The sequence below is a fragment of the Penicillium antarcticum genome (genome assembly GCF_028974205.1).
Source record: "Penicillium antarcticum strain IBT 31339 chromosome Unknown utg000006l_segment0_segment0, whole genome shotgun sequence".
NCBI lineage: Eukaryota > Fungi > Ascomycota > Eurotiomycetes > Eurotiales > Aspergillaceae > Penicillium > Penicillium antarcticum.
Window position 1 is genome coordinate 948,759 of NW_026695304.1, and position 21,213 is coordinate 969,971.

Genomic DNA, 21,213 nt, shown 5'->3' on the forward strand with positions numbered 1-21,213 from the left:
GGATCAATAAAGTCTAGAAAAAAGGGATTGAGTGAATCGAAAGTAGTGTCTCTACCCCCGAACAACCATTCCCGCTCCTGCGTCTTCCTCTAGGTGAGTCTAGTCTTTGCTTTAAGCCTCTGTGGGAGTCTTATATGTCGGGGGCTTTGCTGGATACTTATACCCAATTCGTTACTGATTACTTATGATTAACAATGAGCAATTGTTAAGAGCATAGAAATTCGAGAGTGATACTTTGCGGAATTCTGGCAGTGGCGAAGACTAGAAGAGACTCGGCCTCCCGCTGGCCGCCCGCCGGCATCCCACTGACATCATGACGAGTTACACTATGCCCCTTTCATTGTTCTTTGCTCCGTTTTATCATGAAAAACCCCAGCTACAATAAGCTATTCCTCCTGAAACTTAATTAACGTCTGCCAAAAAGCCAAACACAACGCGCCCTAAGGTGTATTTCAGACCATCCTCAGACCGTAAAAGTGGTGGGATGCCGGTGGGAGACCGGTGAGATGCCAAAGAGTCACTTTCCAACCGAAAACACCCACACAAAGCTCGGCAAAGCCTGCTAGTCTTAACTCCATTGGGCTATATTGGAAACAGAAGCTACAAGGGCAATATTATTATCCGATGGAAGGGTTCGGCACCGACATTGAGTTCCTCCAAAGTCCTTCGGGCGCTTTTGGATATTCATACGCCGACACATTCAGGTGTCAATATCCTGGTTGCAAAGCCAGCTACCGGCGCAAAGAGCATCTGACCCGCCATGAAGCATCAAAGCATGCCCAACAGCAGGAGTTTGTGTGTTCGACCTGTGGTCGCGAATTTGGAAGAAGGTATCCACGTGCTTACAATGGCCTCATGCGGCATCAACTCTAACCTCAGAATCTTGAATTTAGTGATACACTTCGACGACATGTCCAGAAGCAGCACAAAATAACGGAGCCCCTAAATCGTGCACGTCGAGCGTGTGTGAGTTGCCATGCGGCAAAGACTCGATGCGAAGGGGGCATCCCCTGTGAGGAGTGTGTCCGCCGCAAGATGCAATGTTCTTTTCCAAACAATCCTGGGGCTGAAAAAAGGGGACATCACAGCTCATCGAGCTCTCCATTCTCAACTCCGAACCATGACCAGTTAGAGTCAAATCATTGTGAGAAGAAGAGAGAATCTATTGATCGCTATTTCGAGATTTTTCACCCACGTTGGCCTTTTATCCATAAAGGATCTTTCAATATACACCGGGAAACACCCTTACTTCTACAAGCAATGGTGGTGATAGGTATGTGGGCATCTGGAGAACAGTCTGCGCAATCTGCGGCTGTGGAGCTTCATGAAAAACTTGATTCTGCTATTCGAGAGCAAAAGGTACCTAGAGTCTTCAATGTATAAAATAAATGACTTGCTCACATGGAAATTATAGGAGAAATGGGATGCCTCAGAGGTCGACGGGGCGTGCAGTACCTGTTTGTGGCCAATCGCCACATACCAGGCTATCCTACTACATGTTATTTTCGCTGTCATTCTGAAGGCTGGAGGTGCTGTCAATCTCAATCTCAAAGCTTCTATATCTGCTGCAAGTCTGGATCTACTTCAATCTCTCGTTGGAAGCTGTCGAAAACTGGGCATGTTCTCTTACCCGGACATGCTTGGCAGGTACAAGGAAGCTGACCTGCCCTCATTTGTCTGGGTGGGGATTGAGGAAGTCAAGCGATTTGATATAGCACTGTATAAACTTGGTACGAAGCTAAACATTTCTGGCTCGGAAGGCAGAGATTTGCTTACTGCAAGTGAGCTTGAGTTCCCCCTCCCAAGCAATGATCTCTTGTGGCATTCAACTGAAAGACATGAATGGGAAGCTTATGCAAAGGAGGAGAATATGGTTTCTTTGAAAGACGATCTTCACGCAAAGTGGATTTCAAATTTTGCGGATATGTTGGAATCCTTTGGTCTATAAACAGGTCGACCTGAGCGCTGGCGGGATACCGGTGGGAGACCGATGAGTGGGAGGCCGACGTGGATAAAATGCATTTATTAATCATAGATAATCAGCATTCCTGAATCTATAAATTTGGCCACAAACCCACGGATCCTTGGAATTATTCTCAAAAGAATCTCCCAATTTATCTTTACTGCAAGTAGTACGATGGCTCTCCCACAGACCTACAAGGCCTTCCGCCACAGCAAGGGCAACACACCCACAACACTTGAAATGGTCACAGAAGAGCTTCCATCTTCGTTGAAACCAACTGAAGTACTCATTCGCATTCATGCTGTATCTCTGAACTACAGAGATGCAGCAATTATGCACGGAAAATACCCAGCTGGGGTGACCGAGCAAGGTATCCCCACTTCTGATTGCGCCGCTGAGGTTATCAAAATTGGATCTGAGGTTGATGATTTCCAAATTGGAGATCGAGTGGCCCCTATCTTTGATTTGAACAACATCGATGGCACGGAAGAGGAGAAAGTGATACTGGGTGGTGATGTCGATGGAGTATTGCGCGAATATGCAGTGTTCGATCGCAATGTCTTGTTCCATCTGCCTAAGCACCTTTCCTGGGAAGAGGTTAGCATATTTCAAGGAAGAGCGATGAATGGGTTACTAACTTTGTGATAGGCTGCGTGTATCACTTGTGCAGGAACGACAGCATGGAATGCGTTGGACATGCCCCGATCAAAAGGCACCGCTCTTCTCCAAGGTGAGATCCAAACAGACCTCAAGTCAAGGTCAAATACCCTAATGATCTTTATTCAACTCTAGGTACTGGTGGCGTTAGCATGTTCAGTCTCCTGATCTGCGTGGGCGCTGGCATCCGCCCGATCATCACCTCGTCCTCCGATCGAAAACTGGACCAAGCAAAGGCAATCGCAGGTACCGACGCAGTTGATACTATCAACTACCGAGACCATCCAGAATGGGAAGAGGAAGCACGAAGTCTTACCAACGGACGAGGTGTGAATGTTGTTGTTGACAACGTCGGGCCTTCTTCGATCGCCCAGAGTCTCTCCTCTCTCGCTAGAAGAGGAACTGTGTCTTTGGTTGGATTCCTGGGAGGATTTGATACGGAACAATTCCCTGACACGGTCATCCCGACTTTGATGAAGAGCGCTACCATTAGGTTTGTTGCCCCCTTTTCCGCCAAGGCAATAGAAATACTCATCTCGTTGTTCTAGAGGGATCAATGTTGGCTCCAAGGCTGACCACCAAAGCGTGTGCGACTTCCTTTCAGAGAAGAACATCAGTTTGAAGCCTATTCTGGACACCAAGGCATTTTCTTTCGAGGATGCGCCGGCGGCATTTGATCACCTTTGGGATGCGAAGCACATGGGCAAAGTTGTAATCAAATTTTGAAGGTGATATTAGTACGAGCAGGGCAATGCTGTAGAGCTTGGCTTTTGACATCTTATCTTTCGGACCGTTTTGTTTCAGACACTATCGTTAACTTGATCTGGTGAAAACCTGACAATCCAATAATCACAATGAAACTTTGGCCATGCCCACGACTAGTTTACTAAGAGCCGCCTTACTACTTGCACGTAGATACTGATTAGCATAGCGATTTATATCGGCCGACAAATATTATCCCTGCTCAATGTGGAGCAACGCAGTGGCCTTTTTGCTAATCGTTAGTCACTTTCTCGCCATCGGGTGGTGAAGGCACGCAATCCTCTCAACTTCCCCCTCACGATTGAACATAATTCGCAACTCCCACAGCTATTGACGTTCACATAGCATTGCTTCTCATCCTTTTTGCCGTGTCTATCCTAGTTGTTCCGCGTAACGCAATTGCGAACATGGAAGACGTGAGAACCCACTACATGGCAACTCTGCTTGTTTCGCGACTGTCTGCAGAACTCCAATTGGCTGCAGATTCGACATCAAAATGCTGGGCATTCAATATAGGATAGACCCTGCGATGTTTAAGTATTCTCGGCCCTGCCCATTTGACCTTGGCTTTCCTCAGCATAGCCAAAATCATGTCTAACACGATAAATACGGCTAAGTTGGCGCTAATATCTCAAGGGGCAGCCTATGGCCTGCTTATTGGGCTGGGAGTCGTTTTCTGTGGAGTTATTCTCATCGCAGTCACGGTCCAGAAAGCGTATCTGGCAGAAGATTCTGGGAAATCTGAAATGTTCATGGTCGCCAACCGATCTGTTGGTACTGGTTTAACTGCTTCGGCTGTCTTTTCATCGTGGATGTGGATTAATGAGACGGTTTTGGCGGCTGCGATGTGTTATAGGTATGGACTTGCTGTTCCTTTGGTATGTCTCCCTACATCTGGTATCATGGCTTTGCAACTGACAAGTGTCTAGTGGTGGGGATCTGGTCTTTGCTTCCAGATCGCATTGATGGCCGCTCTTGGCGTCATGGCCAAGATTCGGGTGCCTTATGCTCATACATCGCTTGAGATTGTCCGTATGCGGTATGGAAAGATTGGGCATCTCATTTTTATTGTGCTCAATCTTGTGAACAACGTTTTCGGGTGCGCTTCTATGATCATGACTGGATCTCAACTGATCTACGGTGTATCTGGGATGCACTTTGTTGCAGCGACCATTTTGATTCCACTTGGAGGTGAGTTGGCATGAATACAAAACCTTTTGACCAAATACTAATTACGCTACAGTGATCCTCTATACAGCAGTCGGTGGTCTGAAGGCTACCTTCCTGACTGATTTCTTGCACACGGCGATTGCATTGATTCTCATCATCTATTTCACGATCGCCGTTTTGACCAACTCAGAAGTCGGTGGACTGGGTGGTCTGTATGATAAGGTTGTTGCAACAGCTGGAGAAAATTACATATCAGGAAACTATGAAGGTTCTCTTCTTACATTCAAGTCCAAGAACGCAATCATCTGGGGTCTGATTCTCAAGTTCGGAAACCTGGCCCTGGTTGTCATGGTAGGCAACTCTTAGTTCGATGTCGGGGGGCATTTAAAGCTGACAATTTTTCATTTAGGATACCGCATTCTGGCAAAAGTCCTTCGCAACCGAAGTCCAAGCCACGGTGCCAGGATACAACATCGCCGCCGTGGCTGTATTTGGCATCCCATGGGGCCTGGGAACAGTCCTTGGATTAACCGCCCGAGCAATCCACAATACCCCGATCTTCCCAACGTACCCTGGTACTCTCACATCGACAGAAGTTCGCATGGGAATGGTCATGCCCTATACCATTAAAGCACTGATCGGAGACAAAGGCATCATCGGATTCTTCTTCCTGCTCTTCATGGCCCTGACCAGTACAATCTCGTCATCCATGATCGCTGTCAGCAGTATACTGTCATACGATCTCTACAAAACTTATCTCAATCCCAAGGTGACAGACAAACAACTTGTACGTGTTAGTCATTTGACTGTAGTGATCCACGGCGTGTTTATCACGGGTATTTCGATCGCGATGAACTACGGAGGTGCCAATATGACTTGGATCAGCTACATGCGACCGATCATCTCATGTCCTGGGATCATACCACTTATTTTCACTTTGTTCTGGTCTCGTCAAACTAAATTGGCAGCCATTGTCTCTCCTGTTCTTGGCTTTTTCACAGGCCTTGCTGTCTGGCTCGCAACGGCCAAGTCAATGTATGGTGCCGTTGACATTGCCGCTACTTCAAATAACTATCCCGCGCTCTACGCTGCTATCGCATCTTTTTTCTCACCGGCCCTCTACTCAGTTATCTTGTCGCTTTACAGGCCGTCCACATTCGATTGGAGGGAATTCTTACGCATTGAGCTTGCAGATGAGGCCCGGATTCATCCGGCGTCGGACACGAGCACGCTCAACGAAAGCAGCGAGGAAGATCAAAAAGATGAAAAGCGAGTTATTGGATCTGTTAAGTCAGTTGCCGACAGACCGTCGGAAGCGAACACCGATCCCGAGCATATCGGTCCCAGCGAAAAGAACACCCCGACAACTGTCTCATCACCGGCCTCAGTTGAGTATAGTTTGGACAACATCCAACATCCATTCGACGATGCGACTCTCAAAGAGTTATACCGATGGCTCAAAATCGCCTGCTACATGTTCGTAGCCATCGTGTTAGTAACATTTGTCGCCTGGCCATTGCCTCTCTACCGTGACTATATCTTCACAAAGCCGTTCTTCGCAGGCTGGGTAACGGTTTCTATCATCTGGCAATTTGGTGCATTTGGGGCTGTTGTCGTTTATCCGTTGTATGATGGGCGACGCGAGATTGCGATTGGTGCTCGAGGTATTTGGACCTCATCTTTAAAGTACTTCGGCAAGAAACAAGCAGCCTAGATTCACGACAGACCTCGAGATTGAACATAAATTTGATAGCGAGATTTCTAGACTAGAATTCATCTGCATGTTTATGACCCACAGAATAAATTATGCACTGCAACATAACAGTCGGGGTCCCAATCGGGATGGCCCGCCATGTCTCGTATTGCCTGTTGTAGAACTTTCCTCAGAGGTAGCTTGGCGACTTAATTTTCAACAATTAACGGTCCTCTGCGAATTGTCTCCTTTGTTCCGCTCACCCTGCCACCTCAACGCCTCTTACTGGTATTAGGGGATCCTCTCTCGTCTCCTCGACTTCATCCTGAACCCCAAGATCCACCGACTCCAATGTCAACTCAGTCTCAGAACATCTATGACAACCCAAAGTTCTTCTCTGCATATGGTGATCTTCCAAGGTCCAAATATGGGATTTCAGCGGCACCAGAATGGCCCGTCATGCGAGATATGATCCTTACCGCCGCACCATCCACCGCAAACAACACGAACCACAACCTCCACGGCCAGAATATTCTTGATCTAGGATGCGGCTATGGCTGGTTCACCCGATGGGCCCGCGAGAATAGTGCTGGCTCTATCAGAGCAGTTGATATCTCTGAGAAAATGATTGACCGCGCAAAAGAGTTCGAAGTGGAAGCTTCCCTTAGCAAAAAAGGCCGTGGTGATTCGGTCTCCGACCCGAAAGTCATTTTCGAAACCAGAGATTTAGAGCGCATCACTTTCAGCAGCGAAGAGCGAGATAAATATGACCTCGTCCACAGCTCGCTCACTTTCCACTACATTCAAGATCTGGGACGACTCTTGTGCGAAATCCATGATTCTTTGAAAAAGGTGACCGCAACAGGCCAAAGAGGAAGACTGGTCTTTTCTGTTGAGCATCCAATGTGTACTGCACCTATCCATCCGGAACCAGACTGGAAAGTGGTACATGACGGATTGGAAGAATATAAAGTCTGGCCGTTAAACTCATATAGTGATGAGGGACTGCGATTGACAAATTGGCTCGGTACGGAGGGAGTCCGCAAATATCATCGGACTACTGAGACTTATGTGACAGTTCTATTGGAGAGTGGGTTTGTTTTGACAGGGCTCAAGGACTGGTCACCATCGAAGGAAGATGTGGCTGGTGAGCCGGCGTGGGATATCGAGAGACATCGTCCTTACTTCTTGCTTATTTCTGCTGAGGTTAAATAATAGACTGGATGCCAGTTGGTCTGTTGCCATGGTATATGAGACAGCTTTGATATGAATTCTGCAGGCGAGTTCGCACCGCTAGTTACACTGTTGTTATCTCTGTCCCCTCCTTTTTTTTATTTCGCCAGATAGAAGCCCACGAGCAGACTGTACTTTACTTTTGCTCTTTTTAGATTACGGGAGATCTAAGATCTGAATCTACCCTACTCCTACCTTCTATCCGATACCACGTGGGTATATCTACAGAGTCAACATCATGGGATACTAATTCGGATTTCGTGCAAAGCAGCGACAGCCAATCCGATACGATACAGCGACCGCCATCTTCGATGTGTGGGTAGACAATGTCAAGTTCAACTCGAGCAGAGAAACGATAACGCAGAGTTTGCAGAGATGTCCAATCCTGGCAGCAGCAATCCCGGCAGAAGAAATAATCGCGAGTATTGACAAGTCCCCGCCACAGATTAAAGCGATGGCTAGCCACCTCTCCCTGTGCGATAAAGAGCAGTTCCCTCTGGACCATAATGACTTTTATCATAGTAACATCATGGTGAATGAGAAGACATTCGATGTGACAGGAAGCACTGACTGGGAAGGTGCATGTACTGTTCCGTGGGAGCTCATCGCATTTTCTGAGCTTCCTACAGCCATGTCTGTCTCTTTTGAACTTGTACATCATTCTGACCAAGATGAACAACCCTTGGGTGAGGAGCAACTGGAGACGTGGCGCGAGCGAAGAGAGTATATCGGGATGGTTAGATTGGCTAAGCTCAAGAACAGTCTACTCTCGGATTGCCTTAGTAGCAAGAGGAGCCAGACTATAGGGGCGTATATTTCTGCTGGGAAGCTAGGATTTCATGATCGAGTTATCAAAGAGTTGGAAAAGGAGCAATGACGTTCAATAGCAAATGTGTCTCCAAAATCAGATTGAGCAGCAGATGTAGTAGTGAGCCTTCTGGATTTTCTATAGACATCATGCGGAGTACCCCTGAGCCATATCGGCAGGCCCGAGTTTACAAAGTCGATACTCAATGCAGGCAACAGCTTCAGTTGAGGCGCAGGGCCATTTGGTTACGCTAGTCCCGATTAAGTATGCAGTTGGTTAAAAAATTCGAGAGTGGGTCAAGACTTGGAAGCGGCTATAGCGGCCATTTCGACTTAAGTCTTACTTGATGAGTGACTTCTTGAAATCCGACCTCCTCCATGTGATTATTATAGCATCAGACTTGGGATCCTTCATCACAATCAGCTATGAAACAGTCGGCCTTTCTTTCTCCCTCATCTACATAGAGAATTAGGCTTATCCCAGTAGATAGAATGGTCCTGTTTCTGTGGCCGCAATATCCTTTACAGGCAAGCACTAAACCTAATTGGGCTAGGAATGCGACGAGACAGGACGGGCGGCCACACTATTGGTCCACATGTACTAAGCCTTCAGAAGTAAGCAGCCCTGCAAAAAAGATACAGATCCACAATCTTATATTTTCTTGGGGCGCGTGGCTCTGACCTTGAATTTGACGGCACAGCCTCAGGAGGTCTAGCAGCCCTATTTGGGGTATGAGTGCGAGCTGAAAGATGCAGGAGGTTAAATAGCAGCCCGATGCCCTTGAATTGAGCATCACACCAAACCAAAGCATTTGCCCCATACCCTATTTTAACCGGCCATCATGATCGACTATCGCCATGGAATCTCAATCCTAGAGATCATTGTTTACAGCCCTACTCTATTCCTTGCCCTTTGGATGGCCTTCCACCATGGATTCAAGAAGAGTTCTGGATGGTACTTCTTCGTTGTTTTCTCTCTTGCGCGCATCATCGGTGCAGCATGCTACCTGGCCACGATAAATGCGCCTTCCAATATTAATCTTTACATCACATGGGCTGTCTGCACGTCGCTGGGCATATCACCATTAATCTTAGCTTGCATAGGTCTTCTGTCGCGAGCGTGAGTACCATTCACCACCCTCTTCAACTTGCTTGGCAGTAACTGATTATACTCGTAGCAACGACTCCATAATGCGAAAAACAGCAAAGCCACTCTCTCCCATGCTCTTCCGAGGCGTTAGTCTTATCTCGATGGTTGCCTTGATTGTCAGTATTGTCGGAAGCACCGAGAATAGCGACATCACCCACGGCCTGGTAAACACCAAGACACAAGTTGCCCTTGTCCTCTTCTTGGTCACCTGGGTCGGAGCATGCATCCTCTTCCTCCTCATTGCAGCCCGCTCTCGCAGCATCGAAGATGGAGAACATCGCTTACTCCTTGCAGTCGGAATCTCGCTTCCTTTGATCCTCGTTCGACTGGTCTACTCGTTCATTTATACTTTCGGCCATAAGTCTGAATTCAGCATGCTTTCGGGAAACGTCACCATCCAACTAGTCATGTCCATTTTGGAAGAGATTATTATCGTTCTCGTGTGTCTAGGAATCGGTCTTACACTTCAAGTGCGACCCAATCCGGAGTACTCCCACCAGCCCAGTGTCTCCGACCGACAGGGGGACTCTATTGAAATGGAGAATGATACCTATCAGGGACATCAATCTCGCAGGGAGAAGACGCAACGGCCCAAGCGTCGTGGTGGTCCTCTGTACCTACTGGTGATGTTCATCGTGGATACAATCAATGACAGGAGAAAGTGATGTGGGTCTTGATCTGTTTTGGATTAGAAGATGGAGTGCCAATTTCGATTAAGCGATTTGTTCATATAGAGAGAAATTTGATACCTTCATGTTTTTGAATTAAATAACGTTAGACTTTCCAAGTCATGTTTACTTGCACTTTTGAGGCCACTGAAGATTATTGTATCCTTGTTCGGATTGTACACGTTTAAATTAAATACACGTATAACAGGGGCTGAACTATGTTTACAGCGCCACAAAGCACGAAACAATCTCTATTTGAATACCTCGAAACGAATGTATTATTTTTACATTGTTCGTGCCTGAGCTCGGCCTCTCACCTTTCGTCTCCTTTTTGGCCAATTTCGAGTGCCTTATGTTGATCATCTACGTTGTTGAGAGATGTGGGTTGCCAGAGGACCCATGCCATGGTCATCCATATATATGTTGATGGCCCCTCCCAATACCATCAGGTTTGTTTTTGAATATCAAAATTATTCATCTACCAAGCTCCGAGTGCTTTGGAAAACGAATTGCGCAGTGTCCGAGAAAAATGCCTCTTTTCATAGTAGAATGTATACGAGAATGTATGACGTCAGGACTGAGGCTTCACTCCAGGCAGAAGCGGCAAACGGTGAAGAAAGGTAGCCTACACCAAGCAAACAAGATCTCCGCAGTTGAAGCAATCAGATCTTTACTTCTACAATGGGTGTTCCAGCTCAACTCCATTGGGGCTTCTTCCAATCATACTGCTGAAGGGATCGCCTTGATGGATCCCGGCACAGGGTCTCCCCTGTTCATCGCCCAGAAGACACTGTGCTACTACCCAATCAGCACAATATACAACTCGTGTCCTCGATACCTTTTCTATGCACTCATTCTTGCAAGCTGCGTGACTCGGTGGACCGGATGGCTTGCGGACGTGTTCCTGGGCGCTGCAGCGACATACGCAGGGACAGCAGCCATTCAAGCCTTCATCCTCCTTTCCGCCCAGCAAAAGCCACAGTCACCTAGTCCAATTACTATTCCATTCATATCAGCAAATACAAGCCTTACCAGTGACTTTCCTGAACTGGTCACCGAGACAGACTATATTGTGCTTGCACCTGCATCTTTGGAGTTAGATGCCGATGCAGTTCTTGCTATTGTCGTTACTGGGTACCTCGTGTTCCTACCCCTTCAAGCTTGGTCGCGTGTCTTGACGCACGATCGAGCCCGCAACTTGCTGTTCTACCTTTGGAATATTCTCATGCTGGCGGGCTCGATCTGCGCTCTGATCTATGCAGCAAGGGTACCAAACACGCCCACACAGTACATGTTCTGCTATCCCGACATTCCTCCATATGATGATACATCAAGCGATGGTTGGCAGTCCTCCTGGAGGACTTCGACCTGGAATAGTAGTGTATGGGAGACATTCTCAAACATCTCAGTCTGGGGCCAGATAGGAGATATTTGCTACAACCCTTGCTTCAACACTACCCAGATTCTTCGACAGCAGACCTCGTTGCACTCAGCTACTGTCACAGAGGACTCTGCAGCGCCGTCATCGCATGGCTTTTGGAACAAAATCCTTTACTCGAAGCGATATATCTACAGTCTCATCATCTTGTGTCTCGTTCTCAATTGCCTATTGCTGGTTTTCAAGTTTCTCCCTTACAAATCACGAATTCCCTCTTCTCAGATTGTTGTTATCTGGAAAAGTCGACGGAAAATCTGGAACGGCTTCAAAGAAGATGTTCGCCATGGAATACAACGTCCGCTGGACGAGAAACCTGGAAATGAGGAGGGCCGGACAGTGGCCTATCCCGCCAAAAAACAATCACTTTGGCACCGACTGCGGCCTTTTCTTACCTGGCAGTTTGTTAACGCATTTCTGCATGTTTCAGTCGATGCCGGAATTCTCTTCGGCATGCTTTTCAGTATGATTATCAGCCCTTTTACTATTGTCGCGTTCGTCGCATGGGCTGAGTGGACTCTCTATAATGATGGTCCTTCACAAGAGAGTCCACAACAGGTCGGACAGTGGGCATATCTGGTCTCGATTGCACTTCTTGTGATCTCTGCAGGAATTTTAACGCTCAAATATCGCATCGCCTCATCCACGGAGTTGGATAATGAGATTGAAGCTACACGAATGCACTTGACTAATCTGGAGGAGAAGAGAGAGGCCCGGTCGGAATCCGATGAGCTTTGACGCCAGTTGACGGCGACATCATCACGAAGCCACGTGAGATTGGCAAAACCACAAGATAGACAATTTCTAAATATGGTACTTTGCTCAAGTCAAAGCACCCCTTCCCGACAGGCTTCAGTTATCCAATCAACTGGATTGCCAAGAGAGACCTACTTTTCAGACTGCTGAGAGAAGTTTCTTTGTTTATCCTGGATACCTTCCCGTATTCGCTGGGATAATTTATCGCAATTAGGTACTCCTTTGGATAGATTGAAGCTCCCTGGTCCCGGAGCACGCTATCCTTTTGGAATCTTGCTCCGTGCTTCCGCAAATGCTAGCTCTACCCACAGTTCGCGAGAGCTTCTATCGTTCAGTCGGATAATGAAAAACTCAGTGCCAATCTATGGGCGATGATTACCAAAGACCATGCTCCAAACCGGGCTACCATAAATTCACTTACCCTCCCCCTCCCCCCCAGACACTAGAAGCATGGGCACGAGATTCCCGACTTTTTCCATGCCCACAGTGCAATTATCACCAGAGGTAGTGGCGTCCAGTTTCAACGTAGCCTACAAGAAACGCAAAACATTCACATGACCAAAGACCCTGACGTATCAACAGCAAAGAATCCGATGAAAGAAACCCAAGTCGCATCTAAGCGATGGCCAAACCTTGATAGACGATCACTTGGCAAATGTGCGGGGGTGGACCTCATCCCCAAATAGGAACATAAGACATGAAGCTATCCCTGTATCCCTTCAAAACAAGGTCAATGCTTTGCTTTTTCCATTGAAATGAGACATTCGATTCGAGGAGACAGTTCCCAAGATGGCTGGGATTTGCATATCGACTGGTATTGCATCGCGTTGCGAGCGTGTTACATTTAACAACAATCCTCGGCACTGACCGTTCCCCGCCCTGGGGGTTGCATACGGGATTCTTTTATCTACCGATATTCTGCTGTGTCTTCTTTTACAAGGATTATCTTCGTCTTTGTCCTTACCCCTGACTGCAGACTTTACTATGGCCACGCAGAGCAAACAAAGTCTTGAATGTGTGGAAGACCTCTCCCCTGTTGGCACAACCGAGAAGAGGTCGTATATTCCGCTGTGGCAATCACTAAAGAAGTGGCCTAGAATCGTGGGCTATTGTCTCGCCTTGAGTTCCGCGATTCTGCTCTATGGGTATGACCTCGTCATCGTGGGAACAGTGGCCGCGATGCCTCAATTCCAGTATATCTCTCAATCCTGTATACAAAATCGAGAGGATCTTGCTCACACACAGAAAGGCTCGTATTCGGACAAGAGCTGGACGGCAAATACATCATCCCGTCGATGTGGCTCTCTCTTTGGAACGTATCTAGTTGTATCGGCATGATGATCGGCTCTATTCTCGGTGGCTATTATCAAGATCGTCGCGGTCGACGTCTGACGCTTGCAATAGGCAGCTTCCTGTCTGCAATTGCGATCGCGATATGCTATATATCGGATCTACCCGATAGTATCGAATCGCGTCGAGGTGTGTTCTTCGCTGGTAAGCTCTTTCAAGGAATCTGTATTGGAATTCTCCTGTGCGTTACGCAGACATACATGTCTGAAGTTCTTCCCGTGGTTCTGAGGGGACCTATAATTGCTTTCTATCCGATCTTCACACTACTCGGCCAGCTGGTTGGATCTATTGTGGTCTATACTTCGCTCAAGCACGTGGGCCGCGAATCATATCGTATTTGCTTTGCGTCGCAGTGGCCGTTCTCGGCTGTGCCTTTTGTGCTGGCGGCTATATTACCAGAGAGTCCAACTTGGCTTCTGAGAAAAGGGAGAGCGGAAGCAGCTTTGAAGGCACAGAAGAAGCTGAACACGCCAAGTATTGACTCGCAGGCTGTTATTGAAGAGTTGCAGGCTTCTATTCTGGCCGAACAGGAGGAGAAAGACACGCACACATACATTGACTGCTTCAGAGGAGCGAACGCCCGGCGAACCTGGATTGTTGCTTTTGCGAGCTTGTTGCCGCAGATGTTTGGACTGCAGCTCCTGGCCAATGCCTCTTATTTTATGCAGATCGTGGGAATGAGCTCGACGAATAGTTTGATCTTTTTGATTTTAGGGATTGGGCTAGGTTTGATTGCTAATGTGGTTAGTCTCTGGACATTGAATGCCTTTGGCAGACGTTCGCTCATTTTGGGAACACTGGGTGCTGCTATGGTGCTCTGGCTAGCAATGGGGATTGCAGGGTGCTTTACTGGCACCGTAATGATCTGGTAATACCTCACCACCACAATGCGAAACAGATCTTTAATCCGTTAACAGGTACACATCCATCACCATGATGGTCGTTACTATGGTCTCCGGTCTTGGGACCTGGCCTGCAGCGCACGTTGTCGCATCTGAGACATCGTCCCTGCAACTCCGAGCCAAAGCGCAAGGCATTGGTTGGTTTACTTCCGGAGTTGGCACAGGTGTCTTCGCGATCATCTTGCCATACATTTACAACGCGGATGAAGGAAACCTGCGAGCCAAGACTGGATTTGTTATGGCTGGATTCGCTGCGGTCGGAATCATCATTTCATGGCTATCTGTTCCGGAGATGAAAGGTCGAACGCCTATGGAGATTGATCGTATGTTCGCGCTGAGACTACCGACTCGAGCGTTCAAGCGTTGGGAAAGTGATGTTGTTGTTGCGAAAGAGACTGAACAGCCTAGTCGACCGATTTAAACATGATCTCTCTATGTAACCATGTCCACGTCGTTATCTTGAATCCGACCCAGTTTTCCTGTTTAAGCCTTACTTAATCATCATAGCTGATACAAATACTTGATCTTTGTCGTCTTATCTATTTCTACCTCCCAGATCTTTCTCCCTGTTCACCACTCAACTATACTGAAGCTGGGCCTCCAAGCTCGGACTCGATCTATCCCGGATCGAGGATTTCGCCCTAACTAATGAAAAACCACAACCCCTGCCGAAACTCGTGTACATAGTGATCAGTATCACAAGCCGGTTGATAAGAAAGAAAAATAGTCCAAGCAAGATACATTTCCGCTTTTAATATGAGTGGTGACAAAACAGGCACAACAAAATACAAGGCTCACCCTTCGTCCCCAAATGGTCGATCTGATAGGTATTCAGGAAGCCATTTGGGGGCCAAACAGCCCCATGGGGCTCAAAACCGACTAACCTATTTTATTGTACCTTGGAGCTTTTGCTGTCTGCCTATATCTTGCACTATTTTGGATCGCTTGGCTTCTCAACATCTATACTGGTTACCATTTTCAAAATGGGAAACCTGCAAACTGGTGACACGGCACCTTCTCTACTGCCAAAAGTCAGACTTTCCTTGTCGCATCGCATCAATTGCTTCCTTAGATTGTGGTCCTTCAAATTTGTTGCCATTGCATTCTTCGTTGTGCGCAGGCTCCGGTATCCATTGGGACCTGCAACTCGGTCAACACTGGTCAAATACTATCCATATCGATTGGGTCTCCAGTGCCGGATCTTCTTCCCACCAGGGTAAAAGGCTGGACAACGTCTTCCTTTATACTTCAACATCCATGGCGGTGGATTCGCCCTCTTTGATGCAGAGCTAGATGATGAATTTTCTTCCTCCTGGGAACTGGAACGATAGTTGTGAGCTTAAGTTACCGGAAAGCTCCATTGTACCCATTCCCAACTCCACCTTACGACATTCATGCACTCGCCATTGCCGTTCTCGCGGATGAATCTTTACCGATTGATCAAGATCGTGTGAAGATAGGTGGTTTCAGTGCAGGTGCTCAACTAGCACTGTCAGCTTCGTAGCTTCCTGGCCTGAAGGGCATTGTCAAAGCCACCGTCCTCTATTGTCCCACTGTTGATTTCAGCCATCCCCCAGATGAAAAACTCGGCGCAGCGGCCATTCTCTGATGGACCGAAAGAAAGTCCCGAAGTGTCGTCGTGGTGGTATGACTAGGCTTTTGTTTCCCCACGTCAAAATAGACGGGATCCTTTGCCGAGTCCATGTTATGCGAAGAGGGAATATTTGCAGCCTTTGCAGCCTTATGTTTACTGTGTTGGTGCACAGTGGGATATGTTGCAATAAGAGTCCCAGAAAATGATTCATGAGCTTTCTCGCATGGAACATAATCTGTGTGTATCTTTTGCATGTGGAGCCAAAAGCCTTGCCCAATTCCTCCAACCGGCCATATCAGGAAGACCCTTTTTTGGGGGCGAAGAGATTCAATTGGTCATGTCTAGGATTTGCGAATCGTTCCCTCATTAGTGTGGGCCAGAAAGTCCTGGGCCGCCGAGGCTCAAAAGATGGACACTGCTAGGCAATGGCTATTTTTAGTCAACTTGCACGGGGCATGTTTCGCCCCGTTTTAGTTGCTTTACCTCTGCAGATCATAGAGACATGGCTTTCGTTTCATATGTCATCAGACCAGCCTGCAGTTCGTTCGATCACTAAGCCTCGCGCACTTCTAACAAGGCATATGATGGCGGCTCCTAAGCTTGGGATTTATGAGCCGTAACCCAAAGTGACCGTGACACCGTAAAATGATCCCTGTGGCTGATGCAGGGAATATTTTTCACTTGCAAGCGCATAAGAGGACCAGCCAATTGGGGTTTCCAGTACCACTTTAAGCCACGTCGCCCGTTAGGCTACCGCGAGCGATTCATGTTTGCTCCATAAGAAGCCAGGGCCGCCCTTGAAACCCCTTGGCTGCGACATTACCACAGTTCCACACTGGCTCTGTGTCTTCTTCTCTGTGCCAACTTCATCCAAAAAGGTCCGTATCTGCTCGTGTCTTTATCGCTTTTCGTCGTCTGTGCATTCAGTATGTTTAACTCCTTTTTGCCCACTTACTGTGATCTTTCTTTTACTAACCATGTTATCCAGGACCTCTACGACATGAGAGTAATCGCATACCTACTGTCTGGCGTTTATGCGACCACGGCCCTGGCTGCTAGCTACCCTAGCCCCGGTTCCGATGCATATGCTGAAGCGGAGGCCGAGTGCGGGTCGTTGGGGGTTATGACAGTCGATCCAGATAACTTGCCAGAGGGAGTCACTCTCGCGGATGTTCGCAAGTGTAGAGAACATCCTCTGGGCCACCTGGCATATCCTGGTGCTGATGATCTCCTCCGTCGTTGGTTGCCAGATTGGTTCTTCTAGAAAAAGCATCTCTGCATACTTGTCTCAGGCCATTAATATGTGTTGGAACTTGCTGTCTTCCGTAACTTGCTCAGCCAATAAGGGCATTCAAATCTCTGTCATTTATTACTTGCTATTTCTTGCTATTTATGCTATGCTCATCCTTTGTAATCCGCTCATTCGGAGTTACTATAATTCCGGTTCTCAATCCGTATTCATGAATGCAGCACTGACACATAAGTAGTCGAGGGTCCTGACAGATGCACTGACAAGAATCGGGGTAGTCCACAAGAGTTTGATACTGATGTGATACATGTCCCCATGGAGTCCGTGACACGGAGCCGCCGAATTCTTTGTGCCTAATAGATATAACGTATGATTTTGGGGGCAAGGGATCCTCTAGAAAACGAGGGCAGCCTAAATATCATTAACACACTAACCATCACAGAATAAATGGCCTATTCAGGGCCTGTCTCTATTGGGTAAGGTCTAGATTGGGTTAAACAAATCAGGGGTGCTCACTAGGCATTACTAAGGTATCAGTGAGCACTCACTAAGCACTAACTGAGCGATCCGGAACACGCACTAAGCATGCCCAATTGGTCACTAGCACTCACTAAGCACTCACTGAACACGCACTTTCGCTCACTGAGCACGCCACCAATTAGTCATCATACACGTGACCGAATCAGAGCATACTCACTGAGTCTAAGCCCGTGCTGACATCTCACTGATCCTGAGCCTGGGCGCCCTCATAAAGCGGCGGCAGCCCAGATAGGAAAGGCCCCACCCGGCAGACATTATCCTGTCTATATAGTCGCATACAACAGCGGTCGTCTCGGAAATAAAGGCAGCACAATAGATTTGGCAACTGAGGGGAACTTTGCAGACTTAGCGCTTACTTGGTCAAGACAATCATCATATTCAACCCCATGTATCACTATATTATTAGTCGTCAACTAGAGAAATCGCTCATAATCAGTGAGTTTTCTCCAGTTTATACTCTTATGTGCTGCTCGCGATCCCGTATGACTAATCTGCGCTGCATTCCCGAATAGTTGACTCTGTTTTCAACACTTCTCAACAATTAACGAAGATTGTTCACCACAACTGTCCTTGTTTCTGATAAATGGCGGATACCCCGGGAAAGGAGATTCCGACAAAACGTGCATCGAGAAACTCACTGTCTTGCGCACAATGTCGCTATAAACATCTGCGTTGCGACGGCCGCAGACCGGCATGCACGCGCTGTGAGACGGAGACGAAACAGTGTATTTATCCTCCTTCACGACGGCGTGGAAACCCAAAAGAGAAGCAGTCGGCATATTCGGGTAAAGCTCCAGTCCTGGAAAGCTCTATCGACTCCTCGTTGGACAGTCATTTCCCAACAACTAATCCTTCATCGTCATCCTCAATTGCTGTTACTGGTGAACTTGAAGCATCTTTTAATTCGAATTCTCAATATTTGGGCCTATACTATGAGTCATTCCACTCGGCTCACCCATGTGTCCTGCCACTTTATGCGTTGAAACAACGACTCACAGATCCGGCAATCCAGCCCCTTCTTCGGGTTTTGTGCTATGTTGGGTCAATTTTTGATAGCTCAGGCCCAGCTAAGATATGGTATCAGCGTGCTCAAGAAGCAGTGGGTGAGATTCGCATGGCGACTCGCCCCCCCACAGCCTTTGACGTTCAAGCTGTACTTCTCTATTCCATCGCCGTTTACTGGTGCAACGAGCCGGACCGAGGGGTTGAGCTACTCGATGAAGCAATTCGCATTGCGGTATCTATTGGAATGAACAAGAAAGAATTTTCTCAGACATATGGAAATGGCGACTCTCTCTTCGAGGAAAGCTTGCGACGTACTTGGTGGGTTATTTACATCACCGACGCCCACATCGCAGGCAGCACACACACATATCCATTTCGGACTAGTGGTATTGATATCACTACGGATCTTCCCTGTGAAGAAGATGAATACGAGGTTGGAGTAAGTGAACTTCTACCCCTCACTTGGCTGTGAACTGACATTGTCATCAGAATATCCCACCATCAAGATCCATTGAGGATTATGAAAACCGTGAATTTTTCACAGAAGACGACCCTGAATTTTCGTCTTATGCGGAACTTATTGGTCTCACCCTAGGAATTGATCGGGCGTTGTCGCCAGGAAGCACGACAGATGCTCAACTCTACATTGCTATGGCTTCCGCATCTGATACCAGCACCCGAGCGTGGTACAGTCTGCTTTCGCCTTCGAAGAGAGATCCCATTCGGCCTGATGGTTCTATTGACGAGGTCATGTTCAAAGCATTATTCATCATGCACACGTTAGTGTTCTATTGCTGAGCCTTTATCATAGGTTTCTGACATGTGTCTAGGTACTCTGTCGAAATCCACCGACCGCTGTCCGCATTGACACACAGTGCAATTGAATCTGTCTCGCGTTGTGCTCCGAGGGCCCCATCAGACCAATTGAAATGCAACAATGCAAAAGAAAGGGACCTCCACACTCTGAAATGCACCAATGCCATAAACAGCATCGACAAACTGCTGACTCTTCCAACCAACATGAAATCACACTCTCCATTTATCATTTGCATGATTGCCAATGTGGCAATTGCACATCTATCTGCTTGCCGATTTATCTACCATGGCCAGAAACTGTCTCAAAGCCGTGAGAAGATTCGTTTGACGATGGGCACTTTGAAACATCTCAGCGAGCATTGGGTTCTTGGCAAGAGAACATACCGTGAAATCGGGATTATTGCCCGAGAGCTATTATCACTTGCGAAAGATACCCCTGTGGCTTTACCGGCAGCTGACTTGGCTCTCCCCGACCCTCCCTCTATGGATATGCCTGCCTTGGGTATGCTTCCGGACGGAAATTTCGACTTCTGTGCCTTTTTTGATGCGGGCACATCTGGCCTCAGTGAGCCGAGCATGCAGTTTATTCTGTGACGACTGCTACGAACCTATAATATAATACTTTCTCTTCTCAAATTCCTGAATCAATCCTCTAATTTGCTGCTGGGATTGGACAGATCAATTTTAACATTAATTTATTGCAAACTAACGAGTGATTATACAAAACGCAGTACGTACGGCCACTACAATCCCTGTGTTATGATTTCCATTCTGACAAACAATGTTCACATCTCATCCAGTTCAGGCTCCCGATCCGGATCTTTGGGAGCAGGCTTGGCTTTTTTGTTCTTGCCAATGGGCATCTTCCCTCGGACGCTATCATAAATCTCTTCCATTGTCTAACGATCAAACGGTCAGTGAGGTCGGGCGATATGAGGTGTATGACACTGTACTAACTGGATGATAAGACTCCTCCACGCCTGGATTTTTATTTCTGCGCTTGAGGATCTCAGACTTCAAAGGAGAGTCCTCGAAGTCATCCGGGAATGAGGCGCCGACATTCACTGCGAGTCAAGTATGTCAGCTATACTGCAAAAGTTTGAACAGGGGTGCAGGGTAGCCGTACGCCCAACTTCCCCTTCGTTCTGAGGCTCGGTCTTTGTTTGCACTGAGGCTCGGGTTAGTCGAGGGAGGTAGGAAGCTGAAGATCTGGTGATATATCGTTTGATAAGAACGTTGTTCATGTTGTCTGAAGCGTGTACATGAGTAAACTATTAATTCTGACGTTCGCTCAAGATTTGTTTTAAAAGAAGAGCTCAGGCGATATCCATGGCTATGAATACGATGATGATGTCAGTCCCATTAACGTCTTGAGTCTGAACTCGTATATCACCAGACAGCTCAAGAGCCACTTCCCAAACAAACAATGATGACGTCAGTTGTCTTCTACTACCAAAGCAAGT

At 47.4% G+C, this 21,213-nt stretch overlaps 9 protein-coding genes across 9 annotated transcripts; 8 read left to right on the top strand and 1 right to left on the bottom strand.

Annotated features, from left to right (window-relative positions):
* Positions 1–624: 624 nt before the first annotated feature.
* Positions 625–1,948, top strand: N7508_006443 (Zn(II)2Cys6 transcription factor domain-containing protein; the record flags this gene model as incomplete). Its single annotated transcript, XM_058464509.1, has 3 exons — positions 625–830; positions 894–1,359; positions 1,415–1,948. 3 exons carry the CDS (start codon positions 625–627, stop codon positions 1,946–1,948), a joined length of 1,206 nt encoding a protein of 401 aa, XP_058318362.1.
* Positions 1,949–2,137: 189 nt separating this feature from the next.
* N7508_006444 (zinc-dependent alcohol dehydrogenase family protein) lies at positions 2,138–3,346 on the top strand (the record flags this gene model as incomplete). Its single annotated transcript, XM_058464510.1, has 4 exons — positions 2,138–2,560; positions 2,612–2,693; positions 2,756–3,113; positions 3,169–3,346. 4 exons carry the CDS (start codon positions 2,138–2,140, stop codon positions 3,344–3,346), a joined length of 1,041 nt encoding a protein of 346 aa, XP_058318363.1.
* A 626-nt stretch (positions 3,347–3,972) lies between these two features.
* Positions 3,973–6,266, top strand: N7508_006445 (sodium:solute symporter family protein; the record flags this gene model as incomplete). The annotated part of the gene is made up of 4 exons (XM_058464511.1): positions 3,973–4,260; positions 4,312–4,573; positions 4,626–4,903; positions 4,962–6,266. The coding sequence occupies 4 exons, from the start codon at positions 3,973–3,975 to the stop codon at positions 6,264–6,266; spliced, it is 2,133 nt and encodes a 710-aa protein (XP_058318364.1).
* Positions 6,267–6,596: 330 nt separating this feature from the next.
* N7508_006446 (class I SAM-dependent methyltransferase) lies at positions 6,597–7,460 on the top strand (the record flags this gene model as incomplete). Its single annotated transcript, XM_058464512.1, has 1 exon — positions 6,597–7,460. The coding sequence occupies one exon, from the start codon at positions 6,597–6,599 to the stop codon at positions 7,458–7,460; it is 864 nt and encodes a 287-aa protein (XP_058318365.1).
* A 1,667-nt stretch (positions 7,461–9,127) lies between these two features.
* N7508_006447 (uncharacterized protein) lies at positions 9,128–10,100 on the top strand (the record flags this gene model as incomplete). Its single annotated transcript, XM_058464513.1, has 2 exons — positions 9,128–9,405; positions 9,464–10,100. The coding sequence occupies 2 exons, from the start codon at positions 9,128–9,130 to the stop codon at positions 10,098–10,100; spliced, it is 915 nt and encodes a 304-aa protein (XP_058318366.1).
* A 748-nt stretch (positions 10,101–10,848) lies between these two features.
* Positions 10,849–12,276, top strand: N7508_006448 (uncharacterized protein; the record flags this gene model as incomplete). Its single annotated transcript, XM_058464514.1, has 1 exon — positions 10,849–12,276. One exon carries the CDS (start codon positions 10,849–10,851, stop codon positions 12,274–12,276), a length of 1,428 nt encoding a protein of 475 aa, XP_058318367.1.
* Positions 12,277–13,278: 1,002 nt separating this feature from the next.
* On the top strand, positions 13,279–14,967 carry N7508_006449 (uncharacterized protein; the record flags this gene model as incomplete). Its single annotated transcript, XM_058464515.1, has 3 exons — positions 13,279–13,487; positions 13,544–14,512; positions 14,562–14,967. 3 exons carry the CDS (start codon positions 13,279–13,281, stop codon positions 14,965–14,967), a joined length of 1,584 nt encoding a protein of 527 aa, XP_058318368.1.
* Positions 14,968–18,512: 3,545 nt separating this feature from the next.
* N7508_006450 (uncharacterized protein) lies at positions 18,513–20,344 on the top strand (the record flags this gene model as incomplete). The annotated part of the gene is made up of 3 exons (XM_058464516.1): positions 18,513–19,373; positions 19,424–19,713; positions 19,765–20,344. The coding sequence occupies 3 exons, from the start codon at positions 18,513–18,515 to the stop codon at positions 20,342–20,344; spliced, it is 1,731 nt and encodes a 576-aa protein (XP_058318369.1).
* Positions 20,345–20,535: 191 nt separating this feature from the next.
* On the bottom strand, positions 20,536–20,994 carry N7508_006451 (uncharacterized protein; the record flags this gene model as incomplete). Its single annotated transcript, XM_058464517.1, has 3 exons — positions 20,536–20,649; positions 20,708–20,814; positions 20,877–20,994. The coding sequence occupies 3 exons, from the start codon at positions 20,992–20,994 to the stop codon at positions 20,536–20,538; spliced, it is 339 nt and encodes a 112-aa protein (XP_058318370.1).
* Between the last annotated feature and the right edge of the window lie 219 nt (positions 20,995–21,213).